This window comes from Anomaloglossus baeobatrachus, chromosome 6, assembly GCF_048569485.1.
Source record: "Anomaloglossus baeobatrachus isolate aAnoBae1 chromosome 6, aAnoBae1.hap1, whole genome shotgun sequence".
Taxonomy (NCBI): Eukaryota; Metazoa; Chordata; class Amphibia; order Anura; family Aromobatidae; genus Anomaloglossus; species Anomaloglossus baeobatrachus.
Genome location: NC_134358.1, coordinates 536,482,116 through 536,507,998, shown reverse-complemented (window position 1 = coordinate 536,507,998; position 25,883 = coordinate 536,482,116). Strand labels below are relative to the sequence as shown.

Here is a 25,883-nt window from a genome sequence, read left to right as displayed (position 1 = left end):
GTAGCAGCGACGTCGTTGTCGTCGTCGTTATGTGTGACACCAGCTTTAGTTATAAGGAGTTGGAGTGTGAAATGCAGGCAGACGTGCTGCAAATATCTTTACAATAGTGTGAATAGACAAAAGTACAATAGCCACGTTTAGGATGCCACTAGGTACACTGAGTGTTTGCTAGTATAATGGCTTAGTTAAAAAGAGTTTGAGTGTGCAATGCAGGCAGACGTGCTGCAAATATCTTTGCATTACTGTGACTACACAAAAGTCCAATAGCCACGTTTAGGATGCCACTAGGTACACTGAGTGTTTGCTAGCATAATGGCTTAGTTAAAAAGAGTTGGAGTGTGCAATGCAGGCAGACGTGCTGCAAATATCTTTACAATAGTGTGAATAGACAAAAGTACAATAGCCACGTTTAGGATGCCACTAGGTACACTGAGTGTTTGCTAGCATAATGGCTTAGTTATAAGGAGTTGGAGTGTGCAATGCAGGCAGACGTGCTGCAAATATCTTTACAATAGTGTGAATAGACAAAAGTACAATAGCCACGTTTAGGATGCCACTAGGTACACTGAGTGTTTGCTAGTATAATGGCTTAGTTAAAAAGAGTTTGAGTGTGCAATGCAGGCAGACGTGCTGCAAATATCTTTGCACTACTGTGACTACACAAAAGTCCAATAGCCACGTTTAGGATGCCACTAGGTACACTGACTGTTTGCTAGCATAATGGCTTAGTTATAATGAGTTGGAGTGTGCAATACAGGCAGACGTGATGCAAATATCTTTGCAATAGTGTGACTAGACAAAAGTCCAATAGCCACGTTTAGGATGCCACTAGGTACACTGACTGTTTGCTAGTATAATGGCTTAGTTAAAAAGAGTTGGAGTGTGCAATGCAGGCAGACGTGCTCTGCAAATGTCTTTGCACTAGTGGGACTATAGCAAAGTCCAATAGCCACGTTTAGGATGCCACTAGGTACACTGAGTGTTTGCTAGTATAATGGCTTAGTTATAATGAGTTGGAGTGTGCAATGCAGGCAGACATGCTCTGCAAATGTCTTTGCACTAGTGGGACTATAGCAAAGTCCAATAGCCACGTTTAGGATGCCACTAGGTACACTGAGTGTTTGCTAGTATAATGGCTTAGTTATAATGAGTTGGAGTGTGCAGAGGACAGGAGGGTACAGTGCCAGGATTGTGGGGCTCTGGGTAGAGGAATGGAAGCCTGCCTTTCTATTCCCTCCTAATGGTGAAATGCAGGGAGGAAATCCCTGACCTTGGCTACACAGACGCTGTCGCTGTTTTCAGGACCTGTCACCTTAACTCTGACCCTGCCAGTTTGAGCCCTTAAAAGTACTGATAGAAAGTGCTCTCCCTAAGCTGTCTAACGCTGTGTATGGAGCGCATACAGCTGTATCGGCGATAGGACTCAGGAGGACGGAGCTGCGCCAGTGATGTCTGACACCAATGACGCAGAAGAGATAATGGCGTCCTGGAGGAAAATGTCCGGTTTTATAATGCAGGGACATGTGACATGGACATCCTATCACACATGCCGTTGCTTCTCTGGCTAAAAGTCCACTTAGCTGTGTGTGTGTCTGGGATTGGCTGACATGCTGGCCCGCCCCACTACACGCGCGCGCTTTGGGAAGGAAGACAAGGAAAAAAAAAAAAAATGGCGATCGCCATTATAGAAACAGCAGTGATCTGAAGGCGCTGTTCACGCACACTATACACTGAAATGTCATAATAGTGTGATTCACAGAGTGACTTACACTATTACAGCGGAAACCAAGCTAGGAATTAGCTGTTTTTTTGCTGCTAGAACCGTTCTCGAACGTTTCTAGAACAATCGAGCTTTTGCAAAAAGCTCGAGTTCTAGTTCGATCTAGAACAGGCCCCAAAATCACTCGAGCCTAGAACTGGAGAACCTCGAACCACGAACCGCGCTCAACTCTAGTCAGTTCTTCATACAGATGTGGAGCAGTTGAGTGGTAATGCACTACAACAACAGCTAACTCTATTAATAAGCTATTCTTTCTCAGTACCGTATGTAAGACAAGGAGATAACGGCCCGGTTCACTTGGATGCTGCTCCGGAATGAATGTCCGTTTGTCAGTCTTTGGTTTTTGATGTCCAATTTTTGGTGCTTGTCAACGTAAATCGATCTGTTTCTGGTGACATTTGGTCTTTGGGTTCCCCTGGGCACGGTATGTGGTCTTTGGGTTTCTCTGCTAATGAAATGCAGGTTTTGGGTCCCTCTGGGCTCAGTGCATATCCAGATGATTCAATTATAGACAAAACGGGCTTACTCTGATGTTCAAACATCTATTTCTTTGATGTTCTTGGCTCCAACTCTGTCATCTCCCTGCCAGCCCAGCCTTTTATATTTGGCAACCCTGCCACAGTGGTCATCTGACTGGGCGTCTCCTCCTAACTCTTCCCTCAAGGAAACACACTCCTGACAGATTGATTTCTAGTGACACTGGTCCTCCAGTAGATGACGATGTTGGTGCACAAATGCTGTGGGGTAATCAATCTGAGTATCTTCTGTCCACTCGCTTACTGTAAGATACTGTTAAATTGTGGAGAAAGTTCTTCTTTTTATTATCTACTTTCCTACACTTTCGTATTTTTATAATGTGACGGTCTATTGTAGCTGATATATATCTTTCTGTTTGAGCTGTATGCTTTGCCCCAACCTTATACCAGGAAGAAAAGAGAAGGCAATTGTACTGCCCCAGTGTCAGTGGCCGAGCCGCTCGGATCCGGAACCGCGGTGGCTCGAGGGGTCTTCGGACCCGGGGGTTGTGCGGACACTCGAATTTTAAAAGGGTGATTATGTACAGGGGATTAGGAAGTTCGTGACGCCACCCACAGTGCGCGGTAAGGTGGCGTACCATCGCTGCAGTTGGGGAGCCCGGTGGCGGTGGTATGGCAGCAAGGTGTCTAACCCCTCCGTGGGTAGGAGGTTGTGCCCCGGGACCTGGTGGTGGCAGTAAAGGGGTGCCGTTGGGAAAGGAAAGGGTTTCTGCGTACTCACTCAGTCCAAGGATACTGACACCCACAGCTTGTAAACCAGAATTCTGAGTACCGCTGTAGCAAGGAGGGAGCACGCTTGGATCCATGCCCTTGGTGTTGCTTGTTAGCCTGTAACCTTTTCCGTGGCACCTTCTTCACTGTTTGGACCTTATAGCGTGGAGCTAATCGGGTCCCGCTCACCCGTATGGCTAACGGAGTGAGCTTGCTCTCAGAGTTCACGCTTGGGATTTGATGGACTGTGTTTTTGGGAAAAGTCCTATCCCATTGGTGCGCTAGTACCCCGATTTTGGAGCGGGTGAGGGATGAATCTTGAAGACTTCCCCCCCGTCGGGTAAATTACCAGGACGCTTGAAGCTACTTCCCGGCCTAGGGTCCGCGTACCCTGAAGTGCCATGGCCCTTGCCCGGAGATGGCTCAAGGCCGCCAGTTGCCCTCCTCGGCAGTCCGTGCCCATTGACACAATCCCCTGCGACCGGGGTTCCAGCTTCTATCAGGCCCAGACCAACATCTGTCACCTAGTAGTCTTCAGGATCCCTGCTCCACACCGGTGACCTCTCCCTCTCAGAGAGTCACACTCTACCTCCTACTCCTTCCACTCCTTTTCACTTCTCCTCTCACTTTTTCACTTTCCCCAACCAACCCCGCAAATAGACGGCCCTATTCCCTTCAGGCCCCCCAATGGTGTGTCTGGTGGGTGTGCTGCAAAGTGTTCCTAGGGTTTTTGACTGGCTTTGATTTTAGCAACACCAAAGAACAGGGATCCGTAACCAAGGAGGACTCGGATACTGTGCAGAAGGGCAGATTGCACAATACCCTGTGACGACCTGATAGCTTATTGTGTGACGCCCTGGCCTAATATAAGATTCAAGTCTGGTTGCAAACCCAGAGGAGGGATTATATCCACAAACTATTTGTACTGCGATAGTGCAGACCAGTGGAAAGGTGCAGATAGCACTTGATACCAGAGAGCAGCACTGGGGCAGAAACCAGAATAGTGCCAGAGAAGGCAGACAGAGACCTATTGGGACTGAAAGGAACCAGGAAGAATTGGGTCAGTGTTGGAGCTGTGTGTGTTCCGAAAAATTTGTGAAGTGAGTGGCAGTAGGTCTCATGGGTACGGTGTGTTTGGTGAAGGATGGTGACACAATTTAATGCATTGCAAGTCAATAAGCAAAAATCTGGGACCATCTGTGAATAGAAACTTGTTCCATTGAAACATTTGAAATGTTATATGTTATATTTTGGAAGAAGTTCATGTCTGTGTCTTGTCGGAGAGCAGAGAACCCGCCAATTAAAATTGTCTGCTAGTTCTTTTCTCTCTCCTCTTGTATCTGTACATTATCAAACATTAAAAAATATATATAGTATATATATTACAAGACAGATTTCTTTTGTCGGAAGACTCGTTTCATTTATGCCATTGTATGTAAAGTGCTATGGAATTAATAGCGCTATATAAATGAATAAAATTATTAAATTATTATTATTATTATTTATCAACTAGTGTTGTAGCTATAGCCAAAGCTTTTGAGACTAATAAAGACAGTCAGTAAGCCCCCCCCTGCCATACACATTCAAAGGTTGGCAGGTTCTACCTACTTATATCTAATACTAGCGGTAGTACTCGGCATTGCTCGGTATAGTAACTAAATGTCTCTCACTCTCCCACTCCCTGTCTTTCTGTCTTCCTCTCTGTACCTCTGCCTGTCTCCTCTGTCTGTCTCCTTCTCTGTCTGTCTCATTCTTTGACTGTCTCCTTCTCTGTCTGTCTCCTTCTCTGTCTGTCTCCTTCTCTGACTGTCTCCTTCTCTGACTGTCTCCTTCTCTGACTGTCTCCTTCTCTGACTGTCTCCTTCTCTGTCTGTCTCCTTCTCTGACTGTCTCCTTCTCTGTCTGTTTGTCTCCCTCTCTCTCTTTCTCCTTCTCTATCTTTCTGTCTCCTTCTCTGTCTGTCTCATTCTCTGACTGTCTCCTTCTCTGTCTGTCTCCTTCTCTGTCTGTCTCCTTCTCTGTCTGTCTCCTTCTCTGACTGTCTCCTTCTCTGACTGTCTCCTTCTCTGACTGTCTCCTTCTCTGACTGTCTCCTTCTCTGTCTGTCTCCTTCTCTGACTGTCTCCTTCTCTGTCTGTCTCCTTCTCTGACTGTCTCCTTCTCTGTCTGTTTGTCTCCCTCTCTCTCTTTCTCCTTCTCTATCTTTCTGTCTCCTTCTCTGTCTGTCTCATTCTCTGACTGTCTCCTTCTCTGTCTGTCTCCTTCTCTGTCTGTCTCCTTCTCTGTCTGTCTCCTTCTCTGACTGTCTCCTTCTCTGACTGTCTCCTTCTCTGACTGTCTCCTTCTCTGACTGTCTCCTTCTCTGACTGTCTCCTTCTCTGTCTGTCTCCTTCTCTGACTGTCTCCTTCTCTGTCTGTTTGTCTCCCTCTCTCTCTTTCTCCTTCTCTATCTTTCTGTCTCCTTCTTTGACTGTCTCCTTCTCTGACTGTCTCCCTCTCTGTCTGTCTGTCTCCCTCTCTGTCTGTCTGTCTCACTGTCTATCTCTACCTGTCTGTCTCTTCCTGTCTGTCTCTTCCTGTCTGTCTTTCTCTTCCTGTCTGTCTCTTCCTGTCTGCCTCCCCCTGTCTGTCTCCCCCTGTCTGTCTCCTTCTCTGTCTGTCTCTTCCTCTGTCTCCTTCTGTTTGTCTCCTTCTCTGTCTTTCTGTCTCTCTCTGTCTGTCTCTCCCCATCTGTCTCGCCCTCTGTTTCTCTCTTTGTCTCTCTCTCTGTCTGTCTCTCTATCAGTCTCTTCACCAAAATCATATTAACTGACACATAAGCTTCTTATACTAACAATGTCCCTTGTTGCCTATAGCAACCAATCAGAGCTCCTATTAATGACCTGTAGTTCCCAGCTCCATTGACTTCAATGTAAGGAAGGTTTTTGGTGAATAACTGTAAAGCATGGGGTTAAATTTTCCCCTCAAAGCATAGTCTACAACGTTTTCTGAGTCAAATGAGATGGCTGTGCAGACGTTTGTGATTGTAAATGCGATGGTGCTGATTCCTTTAGTGGATACACATATATATATATATATGTATATATATATATATATATATATATATATATATATATATATATATATATATATATATATATATATAATATACATACTCTCAGCTATATATATTAGATGTATGGTGGTATTAAAGGAGGTTATCCAGGAATCTTTTAATTTTTTTTCAAACTATCTTTATTCCAATAACCTCTCTATCATATTCCATGAACAGATTACATTGTTCTGTGATTTATTTATTTTTGTGGACCCTGGTCTTAAGGAGATATGATATCAACACATGCAGATCTTGGCTAAACATTTCAAATCCTCCAATTTCCTATTTGGTATGCGTTTCCGATATATATTCCCCCTATGTGTCCTCTCCTGGCTGCAAAACCTTTCTTTGTATGCCCATAGCAACCAATCACAGCCTAGCTTTCATTATGTCAGAGCTGTTGAGAAAATAAAAGCTGGGCTGTGATTGGTTGCTATGGGCAACAAGGACAGATTGTCTTTTAGACAGTAGAGATAAAGGCCTAGCTGTATTTATCTAATATATAAAGCTGAATGTGTGTGTGTGTGTGTGTGTGTGTATGTATGTTCGGGATTGGCATCTGCACCGTCGCAGCTACAGTCACAAAATTTTGCACACTCACACATCTGGACCCCGAGAGCGTCATAGTCTATGTTGTGAGGTGAAATTTTAACCCCGCGCGTTCCAATTTACCAATCAATTTTGCCCCTATCTACATAATGGGGAAAAAGTGAAACGAAAAGTGTATCCGCACCGTCGCATTTACAATCACGAAATTTTGCACAGACACCTCATGTGACCCAGGGAACGTCGTAGACTATGTTTTGACAGGAAAATTTAACCCCACGCTTTATAGTTACTCTCCAAAAAACATGCCTCCATTAAAGTAAATGGAGCCTGGAACTACAGGTTATTAGTAGGAGCTGTGATTGGTTGCTATTGGAACAAAAGACATTCATAGTATAAGAAACACATATGTGAGGTAATAAGATGTCGGTGGGGAGATGGACAGAGAGAGACAGACAGACACAGAGCGACAGACAGAGTGACAGACAGAGCGACAGACAGAGTGACAGACAGAGCGACAGACAGAGACAGACAGAGACAGAGAGACAGACAGAGAGACAGACAGAGAAAGAGACAAAGATAGAGACAGACAGGGAAAGAGACAGACAGAGACAGACGGGGAATGAGACGGACAGAGACAGACCTGGAAAGAGACAGACCTGAAAAGAGACAGACCTGGAAAGAGACAGACCTGGAAAGAGACAGACCTGGAAAGAGACAGACCTGGAAAGAGAAAAACCTGGAAAGAGAAAGACCTGGAAAGAGAAAGACCTGGAAAGAGACAGATAGGGAAAGAGACAGATGGGGAAAGAGACAGACAGACATGCAGACAGGGACAGAGACAGGCAGACAGGGAAGGCGGAGACAGCCAGAGAGAAAGACAAAGATAGATGGGGAAAGACACAGACCTTGATAGAGACAGACGGGGAGAGAGACAGAGAAATAGAGACAGACAAGGAAAGAGACACACAGGGACAGGCAGACAGGGAAAGAGACAGACAGGAAAAGACACAGACAAAGAGAGGGGGAGACAGACGGGGAAAAAGACAGACCTGGGAAAGAGAAAGACCTAGAAAGAGACAGATGTGGAAAGAAACAGAGATAGAGACAGACAAAAAAAGAGACAGACAGACGGGGAAAGAGGCAGACGGGGAAAGAGGCAGACGGGGAAAGAGGCAGACGGGGAAAGAGGCAGACCTGGAAAGAGACAGACGGAGCACATTACTTGGCCAATTTAGTTAAATCTGTGTGGAATATCTGTGGTGTTGAAATATAAATTGTGAAATGCTTCTATTAGCTTAGTTTTTGCCTTTTAATAATTACATTTCTATCTATTTGTTTTGTGGTTTTTGTGTGCAGAATACATTTTTGTTAATACATTCTATTTTGTTAACAACAGTTATTAACCAGGGTGAAGCCAGGTAGTACAGCTAGTAATTTATATATGGTAAGGAGACATCAATATAAGAGATATTGACAGAAATATTCAAGCTTCTAATAAATAAGAGAAAAAACATTACTGGTTTAGTGTACGGTATTCTGTGCTTGCTGTGTCTATCCCATGGCCGAGCGTCACAGTTGGAGAGGGGGAGACATGGTCTGAGGGCTCTCCGATAAAAAAATGGATCGTACTTGGACCAAATATATTCAATGAGGCAATGCAGATGAACAATTTCTCTTGCGGGGGCGCGGAGTTTTATGTGCAGATTTTTCCCATAGAATTGTATTAGATGCAAAAAATCCTCAGGTACAAAAATGCACATTTGCATTTAAAGCGTTTCTGCTGTAGAATAAAAATGCATGTAATGCAAGCATGACTGTATTATTAACCCCTTAACGATCGCGATATGCCTTTTTAATGGTGGTCATTTAGGGACCTTATTCCTCAGCATCGCTTTTTAATGGCGCTGAAGAATAAGTGTATACCACGGCTCCACATGTGGAAATCCCGTGACTGTCAGCTGCAAATACCGCTGTAAATCGCAACAGTGGTGTTTAAGAGTGTTAAACGGGGGTTAAAAGTCCCACTAAGGAAGGATCAGCCTCCCGCGATGATAATCATGGATGACCGTGGTTACTATGGTGCCATGAGGTCATCTGATGACCCCATGATATGGTGTCCTTTGTGAGTGATTGAGTCATTGACACTAATCTTATGTGCTGCTGTACAGTGATCAAAGTGAGAAAGAAAACACAACGAAAAGCACACAAATCACGAAAACCTGTTTCGCCATTAAAAACACAGCTTTTGTCTTCAAACAAAAATAAACAAACGTACACATAATTGGTATCGCCGCCTACAGAACGACCCGATGTATAAAAATGTTGCATTAATTAATCCATTTAACAAATAATTCTTAACCGGGACTAGAACTCCCGACGTTATGCTTCTTAGGCGGGCGCTTTACCCACTAGTTGTCAGGTTTCCAGGTTTTCCAGTTCTCTTTTGAATGAGCTTGCCCTCAGTTAACATGGAGTTTAAGGTTCTGTTGCCCTACTTCCTGTCCAGCTGCTTAAAAGGCCGCCTCTCAGCCCAGTCCAGTGCCTGAGTATACTGCTTGCTGTGTGCTCCTGCTTTGCTGTTTCTACTTCCTGATTGCCTTGGATTCTCCTGAAACTCTACCGACCGACTCTGGACCATACCCGGTTTTCTTCAAGCTGTGCCCGGACTCCGTCTGCCGTCTTTGATCAGCACTCTGCCCGGTTCGTAACCACTCTGGACAATCATCCCGTACGGACACTCCTGGACTATACCACTTGCCCCTTGTGTACCGGCTGCCGCACATTTAGGCCTTCCGGGGTTGATTGCCGGACAGTCCCTGTACAGGGGTTCGCTCTGGTGGTCTCCCTGGGGGAGTCCGGTGCGTGGCCCTGGGAATCCCCTTCGCTCCGTTTTGTGTGTTGTTTTACTGTGTTTATTCCCGTTGTGTATCTACCGTGGTGACATATTATATAACATCTTGTACCAAGAACTCGTCTCTGTTGTCATTGCCCTAACGCAATCGAAATCCTCAGAACATACAGTAGTATTACATTATACTCAGGCCTGAGAGGATTTCGCTGGGGCAATGACTGAGACACGAGTAGATCAGCTCTTTTCCATGATCAACTCCTTGCAGCAGGAGATGGAGGCGGTGCAAACTAAACTCAGAGATGTGGAGACACAGCTGGGCCATGATCACCAGGTACTGGGTCCGGCTATTCAGGATTTGCAAGTCAGAGTGGAGGCTCAGGAAGCCGTCCCCACTACGTCCGTATCAGCTGCCGGTATGCCTAGGTTACCCCCATTCCGTTTCAATGGTGATCGTAGTCAGTTTCGTGGATTTGTGAACCAATGTATACTGTTTTTTGATGTACATGCTGATTATTACCGTTCTGACCGGTCCAAAGTGTTATGTATAATCATGTTATTAACCTCACGAGCACTGGCTTGGGCTAATCCTATGATAGAGAATCGGGACATCCGTTTAAATCACCTGGATGACTTTCTGAACGCAATGGCGCAAATGTTTGATGATCCGAATCGCCGTGCTACCGCTGAATCGGCTCTCCTTTCCTTACGTCAGGGAAAGCGTTCTGTCGTTGAATACGCCACTGAGTTCAAGAGGTTAGTGGTAGACACCGACTGGGGAAACAATGCATTATTGTCTGTATTCAGAAAAGGTTTGTCCGGTACCATCAAGGACGAGTTAGCTCGTTCCGAATCTCCAGGGGATTTTGAACTGTTTCTCCAGCACTGTGTGCGTATTGATACCCGCTTGACGGAGCGTAGACAGGAAAAATGGGCAGCTGTAAACCGTGTAAACAACTTTGCGTTTCCTTCTAGAGAACCCGCTCTCAGGACACCACGGGAGGCCGAGGACGTTCCTATGCAAGTGGACTCTCTGCAAAAGCGAGAGACCAACGAACGTCGCGAACACCGGCTCCGTGAGCGTTTGTGTTTCTATTGCGGTCAATCGGATCATTTCTTGATCGACTGCCCGAAACGTCCGAATCGCCCAAATAAGGTATTGGCAGCCATGGCAGAGTGTGACAACACGGACGCAGAGTCCGATATCTCTGAGGCAAGTGGGCACTTGGATGCGGTATTTCCCTTGACTGTAATGTCAACCTCACCGAAGGACTCAGAAGGGAAATATACCCATTGCTCGCTCCCCATTCAGATCCGGTGGGAGGGGCATCTAATACCTACTTCTGCAATGATAGATTCTGGGGCAGGGGGAAATTTCATGGACTCCTCTTTTGCCAGGAAACACGGTATCCGGACTCAGCAAAGATCCTCACCGGTTACCATGGAGACGGTAGACGGATCTCCGTTAAGCTCTGGACCAGTGGATCGGGAAACAGTACCGCTAGAATGCGTGATGAAGCCAGGTCAGCAGGAGACCCTTGTTTTCATGATAATTTCTTCTCCTCATTTTCCGATTATTTTAGGTATTCCGTGGCTACGGTCTACGAATCCGGTCATCGATTGGGAAACTAAGGAAATAACCTTCCCACCGCAGAGTGGTCCGACCATTAGTCCAACTGTTCCGGTTCCAGTAACACCGAATGCGGAGGGCACTGTACAGGTACCTGTTCTACCCCCGGTTTATGATGACTTTGCTGACATATGCGACAAAAGGAAAGCCGATCGACTTCCCCCGCATAGACCGTATGATTGCCCCATAGACTTACTTCCAGGGGCGGAGATTCCGTTTGGCCATGTCTACCCGTTGGCGGCACCTGAGCTAGAAGCACTAAAAGAATACATTGATGAGAGCCTAGCCAAGGGATTTATTCGCCCGTCTACCTCACCAGCAGGGGCACCCATCTTTTTCGTGAAAAAGAAAGAGGGGACTCTGAGACCCTGTATTGACTACCGGGAACTGAATAAAATAACCATCCGGAACCGGTATCCGTTACCGTTGATTCCTGAGCTATTGGAGAGGGTCCAACAGGCAAAAATATTCACCAAATTGGATCTCCGTGGGGCATATAATCTACTTCGCATACGTCCCGGAGACGAGTGGAAGACCGCGTTCCGATGTCGGTATGGACATTTTGAGTACCTAGTGATGCCTTTTGGACTTTGTAACGCTCCCGCGGCTTTCCAACATCTAGTTAACGATATTTTTAGGGATATCATGGACCAATTCATGGTGATTTATCTGGACGATATCCTAATCTTTTCTGATTCCTTACAGGAACACCAGGAGCACGTCAAGACCGTACTTACCCGGCTGAGGGAAAATCACCTGTACATTAAACTGGAGAAATGCGAATTCCATTGCTCACAGATACAATTCTTAGGGTATGTCATCTCTCCTCAGGGACTGAACATGGAGTCTGGCAAGATACAAGCAATTCTGGACTGGCCGGAACCGGGTAACGTCAAAGAGGTACAACGCTTTGTCGGTTTTGCCAACTTTTACCGACGTTTTATCCGTAATTTTTCAGAGATCGTTCGTCCCATCACTCTGTTAACCAAGAAAGGACAGAAGTTTGTGTGGTCCGCCCAGGCCCAGGAAGCCTTCCATCGTCTCAAGGTTTGTTTTACCTCAGCGCCTATATTGGTACATCCGAATCCCGCACTTCCCTTTATCGTGGAAGTCGACGCTTCCGACTACGCATTAGGGGCCATCCTTTCTCAAAGGACTGGGGACAAGAGTCTCTTACATCCGTGTGCTTTCTTTTCCCGCCGGTTGTCCCCTGCAGAAAGGAACTATGACATTGCGGACAAGGAATTGTTAGCGATTATTTCCGCTTTCAAGGAATGGAGACACCACTTACAGGGAGCCGCGCAGCAAGTGATAGTACTCACAGATCATCGTAATCTGGAATTTCTTAAGTCTGCCAGGTGCCTGTCTCCACGGCAAGCCCGTTGGAGCCTATTTCTTAACCAATTCAATTTTGTCGTTACATACCGTCCAGGTTCACGTAATGGGAAAGCCGATGCCTTGTCCCGAATCCACGCCGTGGACTCCGTGCCTGGAACCCCGTCTCAGACCGTGTTATCGGATGCCAATTTCGTTGGAGTAATCCAGGACCAGGACTTGTGGAAGGACATCAAGCTGGCCTATGATGGTGACGTATTTCTTGCTGCCCCCCCGAATGATGTAACTCTTGTTCTTCGGAATGGTGTGTGGTTGAGAGAGCGACGCATTTATGTCCCGGAGGCCGTAAGACTTCGGGTTCTCAAGTTGGTCCATGACTCCGTGTTGGCTGGTCATAGGGGGGTACAGAAGACGCAGGAATTTCGGAGCCGTTTTTTCTGGTGGCCTACCTGTCTAAAGGATGTAAAGGACTATGTCCACTCATGCGTGGTTTGTGCCCGGTGCAAGGTCCCTCGTGTGGCTCCTACGGGACTCCTCCAACCGTTACCCGTGCCATCTCGCCCTTGGGGGTCTATCTCCATGGATTTTATTGTGGAGTTGCCAGTCTCAGGCGGGCACAATACCATCTTAGTGGTGGTGGATCGATTGACTAAAGCTGCTCACTTCATTCCGTGTACCGGTCTTCCCTCAGCCGCAGAGCCAGTGGATTTGGTTATCCAGAACGTATTCCGATTGCATGGGGTACCAGACGAGATCATCTCTGACCGGGGAGTGCAGTTCACGTCTAGGTTCTGGAAGGGCTTTTGTACGGCACTCCAGATTGATGTCTGTTTGTCTTCTGCATACCATCCTCAGACAAATGGGCAAACCGAACGGACGAATCAAACCCTGGAACAATACCTTCGATGTTATGTCAGCCATCTCCAAGACGATTGGTTGAAGATGCTTCCGTTGGCGGAGTTCTCCTATAACAACACTCAGAGCAGCTCCACTAAGGTAACGCCCTTTTTTGCTAACTTGGGTTATCATCCGAATGTTTTGCCTAGGTCACCGGTTGCGGTTTCGGTGCCGGCGGTGGAGGACAGATTGACAGAGCTTCGACAGAATCTGGAGGTTCTAAAGGACACTGTGGCTACGGCCCAGGAGCGTTACAAGAGGTCGGCAGACACTCACCGGAAACCGGCACCCATGTACAAGGTAGGGGACTCTGTATGGTTATCCACCAAAAACCTGAGATTGGGTGTTCCTTCGCAGAAGCTGGGACAAAAATTCATCGGTCCTTTTAAGATCACCGGGATCGTGAGCCCTGTGGCCTGTCGGCTACGGTTACCGCACCATCTAAAGGTACACCCGGTCTTTCATGTGTCTCTCCTCAAACCCGTTTCCCCTAATACGTTTCATGGTCGTGTTGTGCCTCCTCCTCCGCCTGTGATGGTCGACGGCGAGGAGCAGTTCGTGGTTGAGGACATTATTGACTCCCGGATCCATCGTCGTCGGCTTCAATATCTGGTACGTTGGCAGGGGTACGCCCCCGAGGACGATTCCTGGGAACCGGTGGGTAACATTCGGGCACCCCGGAAGATTGCTCAGTTTCATCGGCGGTACCCGGACAAGCCAGGCCCTGATCCGTCCTGAGGCCGTCTCTGGGGGGGGAGTAATGTCAGGTTTCCAGGTTTTCCAGTTCTCTTTTGAATGAGCTTGCCCTCAGTTAACATGGAGTTTAAGGTTCTGTTGCCCTACTTCCTGTCCAGCTGCTTAAAAGGCCGCCTCTCAGCCCAGTCCAGTGCCTGAGTATACTGCTTGCTGTGTGCTCCTGCTTTGCTGTTTCTACTTCCTGATTGCCTTGGATTCTCCTGAAACTCTACCGACCGACTCTGGACCATACCCGGTTTTCTTCAAGCTGTGCCCGGACTCCGTCTGCCGTCTTTGATCAGCACTCTGCCCGGTTCGTAACCACTCTGGACAATCATCCCGTACGGACACTCCTGGACTATACCACTTGCCCCTTGTGTACCGGCTGCCGCACATTTAGGCCTTCCGGGGTTGATTGCCGGACAGTCCCTGTACAGGGGTTCGCTCTGGTGGTCTCCCTGGGGGAGTCCGGTGCGTGGCCCCGGGAATCCCCTTCGCTCCGTTTTGTGTGTTGTTTTACTGTGTTTATTCCCGTTGTGTATCTACCGTGGTGACATATTATATAACATCTTGTACCAAGAACTCGTCTCTGTTGTCATTTCCCTAACGCAATCGAAATCCTCAGAACATACAGTAGTATTACACTAGTCTATTGAGAAGCCACTTAAGAAGCAATGTAAGAAGCAATAGACTAGTGGGTAAAGCGCCCGCCTAAGAAGCATAACATCGGGAGTTCTAGTCCCGGTTAAGAATTATCCATTTAGCAAATGCCATAAAAAAATGAAAAAAAAAAGACACAAATTGCATTTCTTCATTATACTGACACACAAAAAAAGGAATAAAAAGCAAACAAAAAGTCATATGTAAAAAAAATTATAGAAATGAAGATTCCAAACTGTCCTGCAAAAAAACAAGCTCTAATATGGCTCATTTAGAAAAAAAAATTAAAAAGTTACCTCAAGGGGCCCTGCAAATACGACATGGTGCCCGCAATCTATTTCCGCCAATTTTGCTTTCCAACATGTCAATATTGCTCCTTAGGTTCTGATGCCTCCCATTTGTCTAAATAGAACTTTTTTTACTACTTGTGGAGTAATGCCGCACTCATAAGAAAACTGGAAACAACCTGTGGGATCTTTTTGGTGTTGCCTTTTGTAAGAGTGCGAAAGTCAGTAATAAAGCAACATATGTGTGAGAATAATGAAATTTTTTTTATGATAATGTTATCAAATACTGTGAAATACTTGTGGGTTCATAATGCTCACTATACCCCTGGAAAAAATCCTTGAGGTGTCTACTTTCCAAAATGGGGTCACTTGTCGGGGTTTCTGGTGTTTAGGTACCTTAGGGGCGCTGCAAATGCAACATGGTGCCCGCAATCAATTTCAGCCAAATTTTTGATCCAAAATTCGAATGGCGCTCCTTTTGTGCCAAGCCCTCCCATTTGTCCAAATAGAGGTTTCCGACCACATGTGAGGAATCAACGCGCTCAGAAGAAACTGGGTAACAAATTTTGGGGTCCAGTTTGTTATACTATTTCTTGTAAAAGTGAAGAAATTGGGGCTAAAGCAACATTTCTAGGTAAAATGTAATTTTTTTCAGTTCACTTTGCATTAATTCATGTGATGCACCTGAGAGGTGCAGTTTTTAGAATGGTGTCATTTCTGGGCATTTTCTGTCACCTAGGCCTCGCAAAGTCACTTCAAATGTGATGTGGTCCCTAAAAAAATGGTTTTGTAAATTTTGCTGGAAATTCTTTTAAACTTTGAACCCTTCTAACAAAAAACAATTTTGGTTCAAAAATGATGCTGATGTAAAGTAGACATGTGGGAAAATGTATGTGTTAACTATTTTGTGTGACATATCTCTCTGGTTTAGGAAAATAAAAATTCAAAATTTGAAAATTGCAAAATATTCTATTTTTTTTGCCAAATTTTAGATTTTTTTTTTCAAATAAGCACAAAAAATATCGTTCTAAACTTACCACTATCACAAAGTACAATATATAATGAAAAAACATTCTCGGAATCACCACTATCTGTTAAAGCGTTCAAGAGTTATAACCTCATAAAGTGACATTGCTCAGAATTGTAAAATTTGGCCTGGTCATTGAGGTCAGAATTGAGCAAAAAAAAATAAATTAAAATATATAATTTCCCCAAAGATGTCCATATCTTTTGCTAGTAATCAATTGTAAAACTGTTTAAAAATTTAACAATGAAAATGTTATATTCCAGTGCCATGGATATCATGGGTCACCAGTAGTGTTGAGCGAGTAGTTGACTATTCGTACTCACTAGGCTGTTAGTGAGTACTGTCCACTACTTGCATATTCGTTACGAGTAGCGGTCGCAATGGAAGTCAATGGGAAATACTCGTTAAGTAGCAAGTAACCCGAAAGCCGTACTCGCACGAAAAGTACAGCTTTCGGGTATCTCGCTATTTAGCGAGTACTTCACATTGACTTACATTGCGCCCGCTACTCGTAACGAATTTGCGAGTAGTGGACAGTACTCACTAACAGGCTAGTGAGTACGAATAGTTATCTACTTGCTCAACACTAGTCACCAGTTCCATAGGATTTGATGGTTGTGTAAGTGTTTACCTCTGCGTGGATGAGAAAATATTTTACCTAATTATTCTTTCATTTTAAAGGCTCCGGATACGAAAGATGTGATTTTGAGAGTGATTTTTGCGGCATGACAGCTGAAGGATGGGTCCGAACCAATGGTTTAGAAATTGGAAGAACATTTGCTGCTAAAAATAACATTACAGGTAAGTAAGGTATTAGTTTTGTAGTTTCATGATCGATAATTGAATACATTTCCTAGCGGGATGTAAGGCCATTGGCATAGAAGGTGAAAGGACCCGCTACCAGGCTCCACCGCCTCCGAATATAGTGTCCATTACCATGTGCTTGGGAAAAATGTTGATAATGCTCGTTGCTGATTAATTGCTTTCAGAAACCTCCTGTGTTTGAGAACTAGTTACCTAAATAGTATTAGAAATATGTTCATTATATCTTAAAGGGGTTGTCAACTACTTGGACAACCCCTTCTCACTCCCCATGTTTGCCCCCATGAAAATGCCGTTTAATTGATGGCAGAACTTGCAATTCTGCCACCTACGTTACATTGTTATGACACACGTGCCCCGAGATAAATCAGCGGCGGCTTCCTTCTCCTCACCTTTGTAAGATTAACTAAATAACAGGACGTGAGTGTCAGGGTCACGTTAGGTACGGGGAAGTACCAAGTGAACGACAAAAGGGAAGGGAAACCCTGTGTCTAGGGAAGAGGAAGATGGTGACTCCTGACCAAACCTACTGCTGGTCCCTGGGGTCCCTCACCACCCTAGATAGGTTTTGCACCTATGCACCCAGCTGGATACCTGACCTTAGTGCTGGACCCTAAATAGGGAATGGATGGTATGAGCTCTTTGTCAACCACACAAAACACTAGAGAAGACACAAGGAGGACACACAGGTGTAAAATGTATGAACTATTTATCCACAGATGACTCAGGTAGAAGTTCAGCAAGGTTTCAGGAATGATACCACAGATGAGTACAAGCCACCTGCTTGCAATCAGTGCTTGAATGAACTGAATAATATCACCAGCACCAGTCCAGGGAAGATGGGAGTATTTAAGAACCAAGAGAATACTGATGATCAGCAGCTGGACGGAAGGAAGATTCCTGGGTCCAAAAGGGGAAGAGATCAAAACCCAGCAGGAAAGATACCTATTACAATGAATACTAATAGCAGGAACAATAGAAAGCCAGGGAGCATTTTGCACAGCCAAACACTGTGACCTTTTATTGCCAGAAACCACATGACTATCACCCATAATTACTAAAGGACCATAGGTGGGAAAAAGGAAGGCGGTGCTGATTGGTTGCAGGGCTTGCGTGTCATAAGGTCACATGGAGCCCGGAAACGCGAGTTTCGACATCCCTGGAATTTTTATGGGGTGAATATGGGGAATGAGAAGGAGTTATCCAAGTAGTGGATAACCTCTTTAATGCCTCATAGATGCTGTGTAATATTATATTTCTCCTGTGGTGGCACTGTAACAAAAGTGAACACTTGCTGCTGGATTTCTTAAAAGTTTTCAGTGGTTGGTGCAAGCATCAAAACACTTTGCGATCAATACTAACAAATGGGGATAGTCCAATGTAAATACCTCTTTAAGGGAAAAGGATAACAGGATGGAAGAGAAGGATTGCATTGTAAGTGGAGGACTTGGATTAGAAAAATATATATTTTCTCTCCAGGGCCAGCCTTACAATTGTCCATGGAATTTTTTAGTATTGTAGCTAAGGGGTACTTTGCACGCTGCGACATCGCTAGCCGATGCTTGTGATGCCGAGCGCAATAGTTCCCGCCCCCGTCGCACATGCGATATCTTGTGATAGCTGCCGTAGCGAACATTATCGCTACGGCAGCTTCACACGCACTTACCTGCCCTGCGACGTCGCTCTGGCCGGCGACCCGCCTCCTTCCTAAGGGGGCGGGTCGTGCGGCGTCACAGCAACGTCACACGGCAGGCGGCCAATAGAAGCGGAGGGGCGGAGATGAGCAGGACATAAACATCCCGCCCACCTCCTTCCTTCCGCATAGCCGGTGGAGGCAGGTAAGGAGATGTTCCTCGCTCCTGCGGCTTCACACACAGCGGTGTGTGCTGCCGTAGGAATAGGGAACAACATCGTACCTGCGGTCGACCCGACATTATGGAAATGGCCGACGCTACACAGATCACCGATTTCCGACGCTTTTGCGATCGTTTATCGGCGCATCTAGGCTTTACACGTTGCGACATCGTTACTGGCGCCGGATGTGCATCACTTTCGATTTGACCCCGACGATATCGCAGTAGCGATGTCGCAACGTGCAAAGTACCTCCAAGTCTGTGTGTACTGCAATGACTTGCAATACCATACACAGCCAGTGGAGGAGAGTGCTATTTCTGTAAAAAACTAAAAAAAAACAAACACCCTCAGATTTTTTTTCTTAACCTCAAAAGTTCTCTCTCCTACTAACTAAACTACAAAATGCAATGTAAAAACACCGACCTCAACCATCCTTTAGTAATAGACTCATACATTGAATATGTATTGTCATTATACGACCTGATGCTATCTTGATTAGTTTTGATAACATAACTTCAATACCAGTACAAAGTCCTAAGAACAGATTCTATTACGAGAAATATTCATTTACTAAATGATTAACTTAGGTCTGATAATTGCCAGTTACTTCACTTTGAGCGATATGGATTTGTATAAGTAATTATCTGCATTATTAGCTGCTTAAAGAAGCATTAAGAGAATATAGTTAAACTGACAGATGCTGCGTTTCATCGCTATTTCCATGCGTCTGGTTTATTTAAAACTCTAGAACATCAATTTTAAAAAAATTTGAAAAGTAGAGAAGACGTTAGAACCTGACAATTTTTATTAATAAAAAGATGTGACAACATCAGAGGAATGGATTTTATAAAGACTTACGGTATATTGATAAAGTTTTCCCTAAGTAATTTTGTCAAAAATTGATCTTCAAATAAAAAAATCCTAAGTCTGTGTTCACATGTCCAGTAACCATCCGTTGGAACTTATCTGTTGGCAAAAAAAGTTGTGCAAATACCGTATTTTTCGGATTATAAGATGCACTTTTTCTCCCAAAAATTTAGGAGGAAAATGAGGTTTATCTTATAACCCAAATGTAGCTTCCTGGGAGGTGGTGGGGAGGGGTAGCAGGAGGCAGGGGCAATGCTGCGGGTTGCTGGTGCTATGCTGAGGGCTTCTGTGCTGGGAGCTGCTGTGTTTGGGGCTGCTGGCGCTGTGCTTGGGGCCGCTGTACTGGGGGGTGGTGAGGTAGAGGCCATCCTTAGGTTGGCGGTGTGGCTTCAAATAATGTCACCTGTGTGCCGTCCCTAAGCAGGCGAACTGCTCGGATCCGGGATTGCTGTGGCTCGAGGGTCCCCGGACCCGGTGCTCAGCGGCCACTCAATGAAGGGGGTATTTACAAGGGAGTAATGTTTGTGACGCCACCTGCGGTAATGGGAGTACCGCCGCTGCTGGAGGGATGACCGGGACAGATGGTGTGAAGCAGCAAGGTGACAGTCCCTCCGCAGGCAGGGGAGGCCCTGGTGTTCGGGTGATGAGGGGAGATAAGAGGCAGGGTGAAGAGGCATGTGTACTAACTGCGGTGGTTGATGCACTGTACGGCAGAGATAAACTGAGGCACACACTGTTCTTAACCAAGTCTCTGTGCACAGCTGCTGCTGCAGTGAGCCCTTCCAAATACCTGATACCCGTTCCCACCGGTGTCACTTAGTGATTCGGAGCCTGCCTCTGTGCACAATTTGTTGTCCATTGAATGGCCCCCCTGGCTTGAAGCTGTTGGGGGCTGTGCTCACTATGTGTAGTGTAGCCGTGCTCTTAAGGGCTGGCACTTGGGATCTCTGGTCCTGGATCACTGCTTGTGACCCAACTTCTCCTTACTAGCTCTCCGGGAGCTAACACTCCATCTCCTCTCACTTTGGGAGCTCTCATTGTTCTCTCCTCGTCCCTCCCACCAGTCTGCCTGACCACTAGGCGGGTGGCCCTGTTCCAGCTAGACCATCCTACTGGTGTGTCTGACAGGTCATGGTGTGAGGTGTGGGTTGGGATTTGTGGTGCAGATGGGAGTGACACCGATTTCCTGGGTATCTGCAACCATGGGGGGTAGGCCCTGCACCCTGGTTAAGGATGCAGTTCCCTGTAGCCCCCTGATGTATTCAGGGTTGCTACACCTGGGGTCGACACGTGCACAGATGGAGCTCTTGGCTCAAGATTTTATCTGCGCAAGCACTGCCTCCAGCCCAGCAGCGGACTTAAGGAAAATGGTGCCCAGAAGCAGCTTGTGCAGAGAAGAGATCTCAGCTTGTCATTGAGTCAATAGCTCAATCTGCTCATGCACCAACTCCGGGCGCCATTTCTTTGTAGATCGCACCACCAACCTAAGGATGGCCCTTCTGCCTCACCTCACTACCCGCAGCACAGCAGCCCACAGCAGTTTCTGGATCTTGCCAACCTCAAACAAGCATCTGGGCCACCGCTGCACCGCCCGCAGCATTGCCCTGCTCTACCACCGCCCCTGCCTCCTGTGACCCCGCTCCACCACCGCTGCAGCACCGCCTCTGGTAAGACACCACCGGATTATAAGACGGACCCCCCCCTTTTTAACCTTTTTTTTCTCTAAATTTGGGGTGCATCTTATAATCCGGTGCGTCTTATACACCGAAAAATACGGTACATCTATATTTTCTGTTTTGAAGATATTTGCAGGATCTGTTTTTTAACATTGGAGTCTATGGAAAACAGATCCATTAACTGATTGGTATTTATCTTCCATTTGAAACTGATCCAGTAAGAAAAACTGATTTTTTTTTACAAAGTAAAGAAATAGCTGAACAGCAATCAGTTAACCGATTTGTTTTCCATAGAGTCCAATGTTAAAAAAAACATACATTTTTTAAAAACGTGTTTACTCAAAATTTTCCCAACAGATCTCTGCAGGATCCATTCTAACGTAAGATTACTAGACAAATGAACTTGTTCAAAAGGGATTGTTCATAGTCGGAAAAACAATGGCTGCTTTTAAAATCATTGCCATACATAATCATTCATTGCTCCTGGTATTTAAATTCCGCTCCACACTACTCTGATTTTGGAAGACGAAAGCCATGTTTTTCCAATATTTCTTAATTTCAAACCCTTCGCGGCCCTTAAATCAATCCAGCAAAATGGCGTTTGGACGGATTTTCTGCATTTGTACCTATCAAAACCCCCAAAATTTTCAATTTTGACAAATCCAAAATGTTGTAAAAAAATTCCTAAAATTAATTAATTACAAATCTATTTGCTCATCTCTGTTAGCCGTGTAATATTTATATGTACAGATTGCTAGCCAAGGTGGCTGTTTTTTAAAAAAAAAATAAAAAAATATATATATATTTTTTTAAATTTTAAACTGGTCAATATGTATATTACCTAATAGAAGTTTTGTAATGTTGAGTATTTGCAGAAAAAAATCTCTGCACCAAAAATGCTGTGTAAGGCTATGTGCGCACTAGAAATGTGAAGTTTCTCAAGAAAATTTCTTGAGAAACTTCTGCCAGTGAAAGATTTCCGGACCTGCGGAAAAAATCCGCACCAAATCCGCATGCGGTTTTGCCGCGGATTTGCCGCGGATTTACCGCGGATTTACCGCGGATTTACCGCAGGTTTGTCCCTGCAATAAATAATAAAGATAATCGATAGACAGATAATGGATAGAGGGAAAGATGGATAGATGAATAGATAGATAGATAGAGGGATAGATAGATAGATAAATAGATGAATAGATAGATAGATAGAGGGATAGATAGATGAATAGATGAATAGATGAATAGATAGATAGATAGAGGGATAGATGGATAGATAGAGGGATAGATGGATAGATAGATAGATAGAGGGATAGATAGATAGAGGGATAGATAGATAGATAGATAGATGAGAAAAACCTATATAATGTTCCACCTCCCTGCATTTTCTAAGCTGGCACCCTTTAGTGACTTTCATGTGGCACTAAAGGGTGCTTAGCCTTGTATTTAGCCATAAAATAAATAAATAATTTAAAAAAAACGACGTGAGGTCCCCCCATCTTTTGTAGCCAGCTAGGGTAAAGCAGACGGCTGCAGCCTGCAGACCACCGCTGGCAGCTTCACCTTGGCTGATAATCCAAAACAGTGGGCACCCCACGCTGTTATTTTAAATTATATAAATAATTTAAAACAAAAAACGTGCGGTCCCCCCCATATTGGATCACCAGCCAAGGTAAAGCGGACAGCTGGGGTCTGATATTCTCAGACTAGGGAGGTCCACTGTTATTGGACACTCCCCAGCCTAAAAATAGCAGGCCGCAGCCGCCCCAGAAGTGGCGCATCCATTAGACGTGCCAATCCTGGCGCTTTGCCCCAGCTCATCCCGCGCCCTGGTGCGTTGGCAAACGGGGTAATATATGGGGTTGATGCCAGATGTGTAATGTCACCTGGCATCAAGCCCTGGGGTTGGTGAGGTCAGGCGTCTATCAGATACCCGACATCACCAACCCAGTCAGTAATAATTAAAAAATAGACAACAAAAAAAGTTTTATTTGAATAAACACTCCCCACATAGCCTCTTTAACCAATTTATTGAAAAGAACAATCAATCCACGTCCGGCGTAATCCAATAAGGGGGGGGTCCCACGGCGATCCATACCATAGTCACTGTCCCAGTCAATGAAGAACAGAATGTTCCCCATTGGCTGGGAGAGCAATGCAGTGACCTGAGCTAACATCAATAGGTCAGCTCAGGTCACTGCAGGGGATGACGAGCGCTGCCATCAGGAGGATAGATGAGATCATTACCTGCTGTGATCATCTCCTGTACTGCTGATGTCAGCGCTGTCACTGACTTCTATGCCCGCCGCGTTGTCAGAAGTATTGCGAGAGCCCGTGACGTCACCGCTAGTGACAGTCTCGGGCCGCTCGCGAGACGGGCATAGACAGCAGTGACCGCGGTGACGTCAGGAGGCAGGAGATGGTCACAGCAGGTAATGATCTCACCTCCTGACAGCAGCGATCGTCATCCCCGCGGCTCCCAGCACTGCAGGATGTCAGTGTCTGCCTGCGCTGCCGCGTGACAGGCTGCTGACACTGCGGGCAGACACTGACACCCTGCAGTGCAGGCAGCCGCGAGGCTGGAGCGGGACACAGACTGCACGGGCACCTGGAGGTCGCACGGAAGTGCTTCTGTGCGGCGTCCAGGGAGTGTGACGTGTGTGTTTACTCTGCTCTGCTTCCTCTTCCTGGCATAATGACATCGCTTCCTGCAAAACCGCAGGCAGCGATGAGCATTACCGCAGGTAAATCGCGGCTGTTCCGGTGGTATACCGCACATCATTGCTACCTGCGGAATACCCCCGGAATACCGCAGGTACCTGCGGAAATTAATGGACATGCACATCTTCTCAAGAAAGTTTCTCGAGAAAATTTTCTCAAGAAATTTTCTTGAGAAAAATCCGCACAGTGCGCACAGCTATTTTTTTTTCTCATTGAATTTCATGGGAAATGTCTGCACAAAGATTGCAGACATTTCTCAAGAAATTTCCGAGGCAAATCCGCGGGTAAATCCGCAGGTAAAAAGCTCTAGTGCGCACATAGCCTTAGGCTACTTTCACACTTGCGTTGTGCGGCATCCGTCACAGTGCGTTGTGTGACGGATGTGACTGATGCGTTGCAAATAGTGTGGAAATAAAGGTAACAGATTCCTGCTGGGCATGCTCAGTAGAACATGACGGAATCCTGCACTGGAATCCGTCGCCAGACGCATGGCGACGGAATCCAGCACTATACACATTCATTATGCCTCTTAATGGATCCCGACGGAATCCTGCGGAGTGCGTTTTTTTACAGCACCAAAAAACTTTACATTGCGCGTTCCTCCCGCCCGACAGTCACTGGCAAAACGACTGAAGCGCCGCGGGGCGGATGCAACGCAAGACCATCCATTGCAATCCGCCCTTAATAGAAGCCTATGTGGAATAAACTGATTTCTGCAACGTTTACCGTAATTCCTCAAGGCGTCGGATTGCAACGGATGCCGCACAACGCAAGTGTGAACATAGTCTAAAATGTGCGTTTTTGATGCATTTCTTCTCCTTTTATTTGAACAGGTGAAAAACGCTGCAAAAATGCAGAATTGCCGTGCTACAGACCTGAAACTGCTTCAAACTTGCAAGGAAAACATAAAGCAGCATGTACAGATTTTAACAGACTCATTAATTTTGCTTGCACTGTAAATTGGAGCATTTTGGTGCTGAAATTTCCACTGCAAATGTTCAACATGTGCATATACAGTACCCTTAGGTGTTCACGATGAGCTTTTGGTGAGTTTTTGATGTTGCAAGATTTCTGCACCTATTATGTAAATTAGGTTACTCGCGGGTTTTTTTTTACATGCATTTACCGCTTCTTTGACACTGCTGTTTTTGTCTCTTCTTATGCCATGCTTTAATTACAAGTAAAATATATCTTTGTACCGTGTTAGCCAGTAGAGATAAAAAAATTGTTTAAAAGAACAGAGAGTCCTCAGTGGTTGATACCTTTTAATGGCTAACTGAAAAGATGGTAATAATTGCAAGCTTTCGAGACTACTCAGGTCTCTTCATCAGGCATGGTATAACACACAATCTGAAGAGTCACGTATTTATACACAACAGGACTTAGAATAGTGCAGTAAAAAAAAAAAAAAAAAAAAAAAAAAAGAACAAGTTATATGAAACAGAACTATCTCTATGGCAGGGGGACAAGCTGTTCTAGCCATAAATACTGCTGCAGTTCAGTGTGAAAGTTTTATTGTCCTTTGATAAGGGTCTGGTCCAGGGCTGTGACATGCTCGGATGGTCAGAGGAGCACATCTTTTAACTGATGTAAAAAGACATGAATCCATGAGACACATTCATTCCTTCTCTGAATGTGTCAAAGGTCATCATAAGTTTGTACTCCCATAGTCTCCTGTCTCTCTGGGACTTGAAGTTTCCTTTCAATACCAGCAATTTCATGTCCATGATGCTGTGGTCTGGGTTACAAAAATGTTTGGCCACAGGTAGATCCATCCTTTTTTCTCTAATTGTGTGGCGGTGAGAATTCATCCTTGTCCTGAGCTGTTGTCCTGTCTCCCCTACATACAGACCCCCAGTT

The 25,883-nt window shown here is 45.5% G+C and overlaps 1 protein-coding gene across 1 annotated transcript in view; it reads left to right on the top strand.

The window, feature by feature from the left end:
* MALRD1 (MAM and LDL receptor class A domain containing 1) overlaps window positions 1-25,883 on the top strand; it is a 746,310-nt gene that overhangs the window by 44,895 nt on the left and 675,532 nt on the right. The window contains exon 2 of the mRNA XM_075315583.1: window positions 16,771-16,890. Coding sequence (XP_075171698.1) covers window positions 16,771-16,890 — 120 coding nt within the window. The remainder of the gene's footprint in view (window positions 1-16,770; window positions 16,891-25,883) is intronic.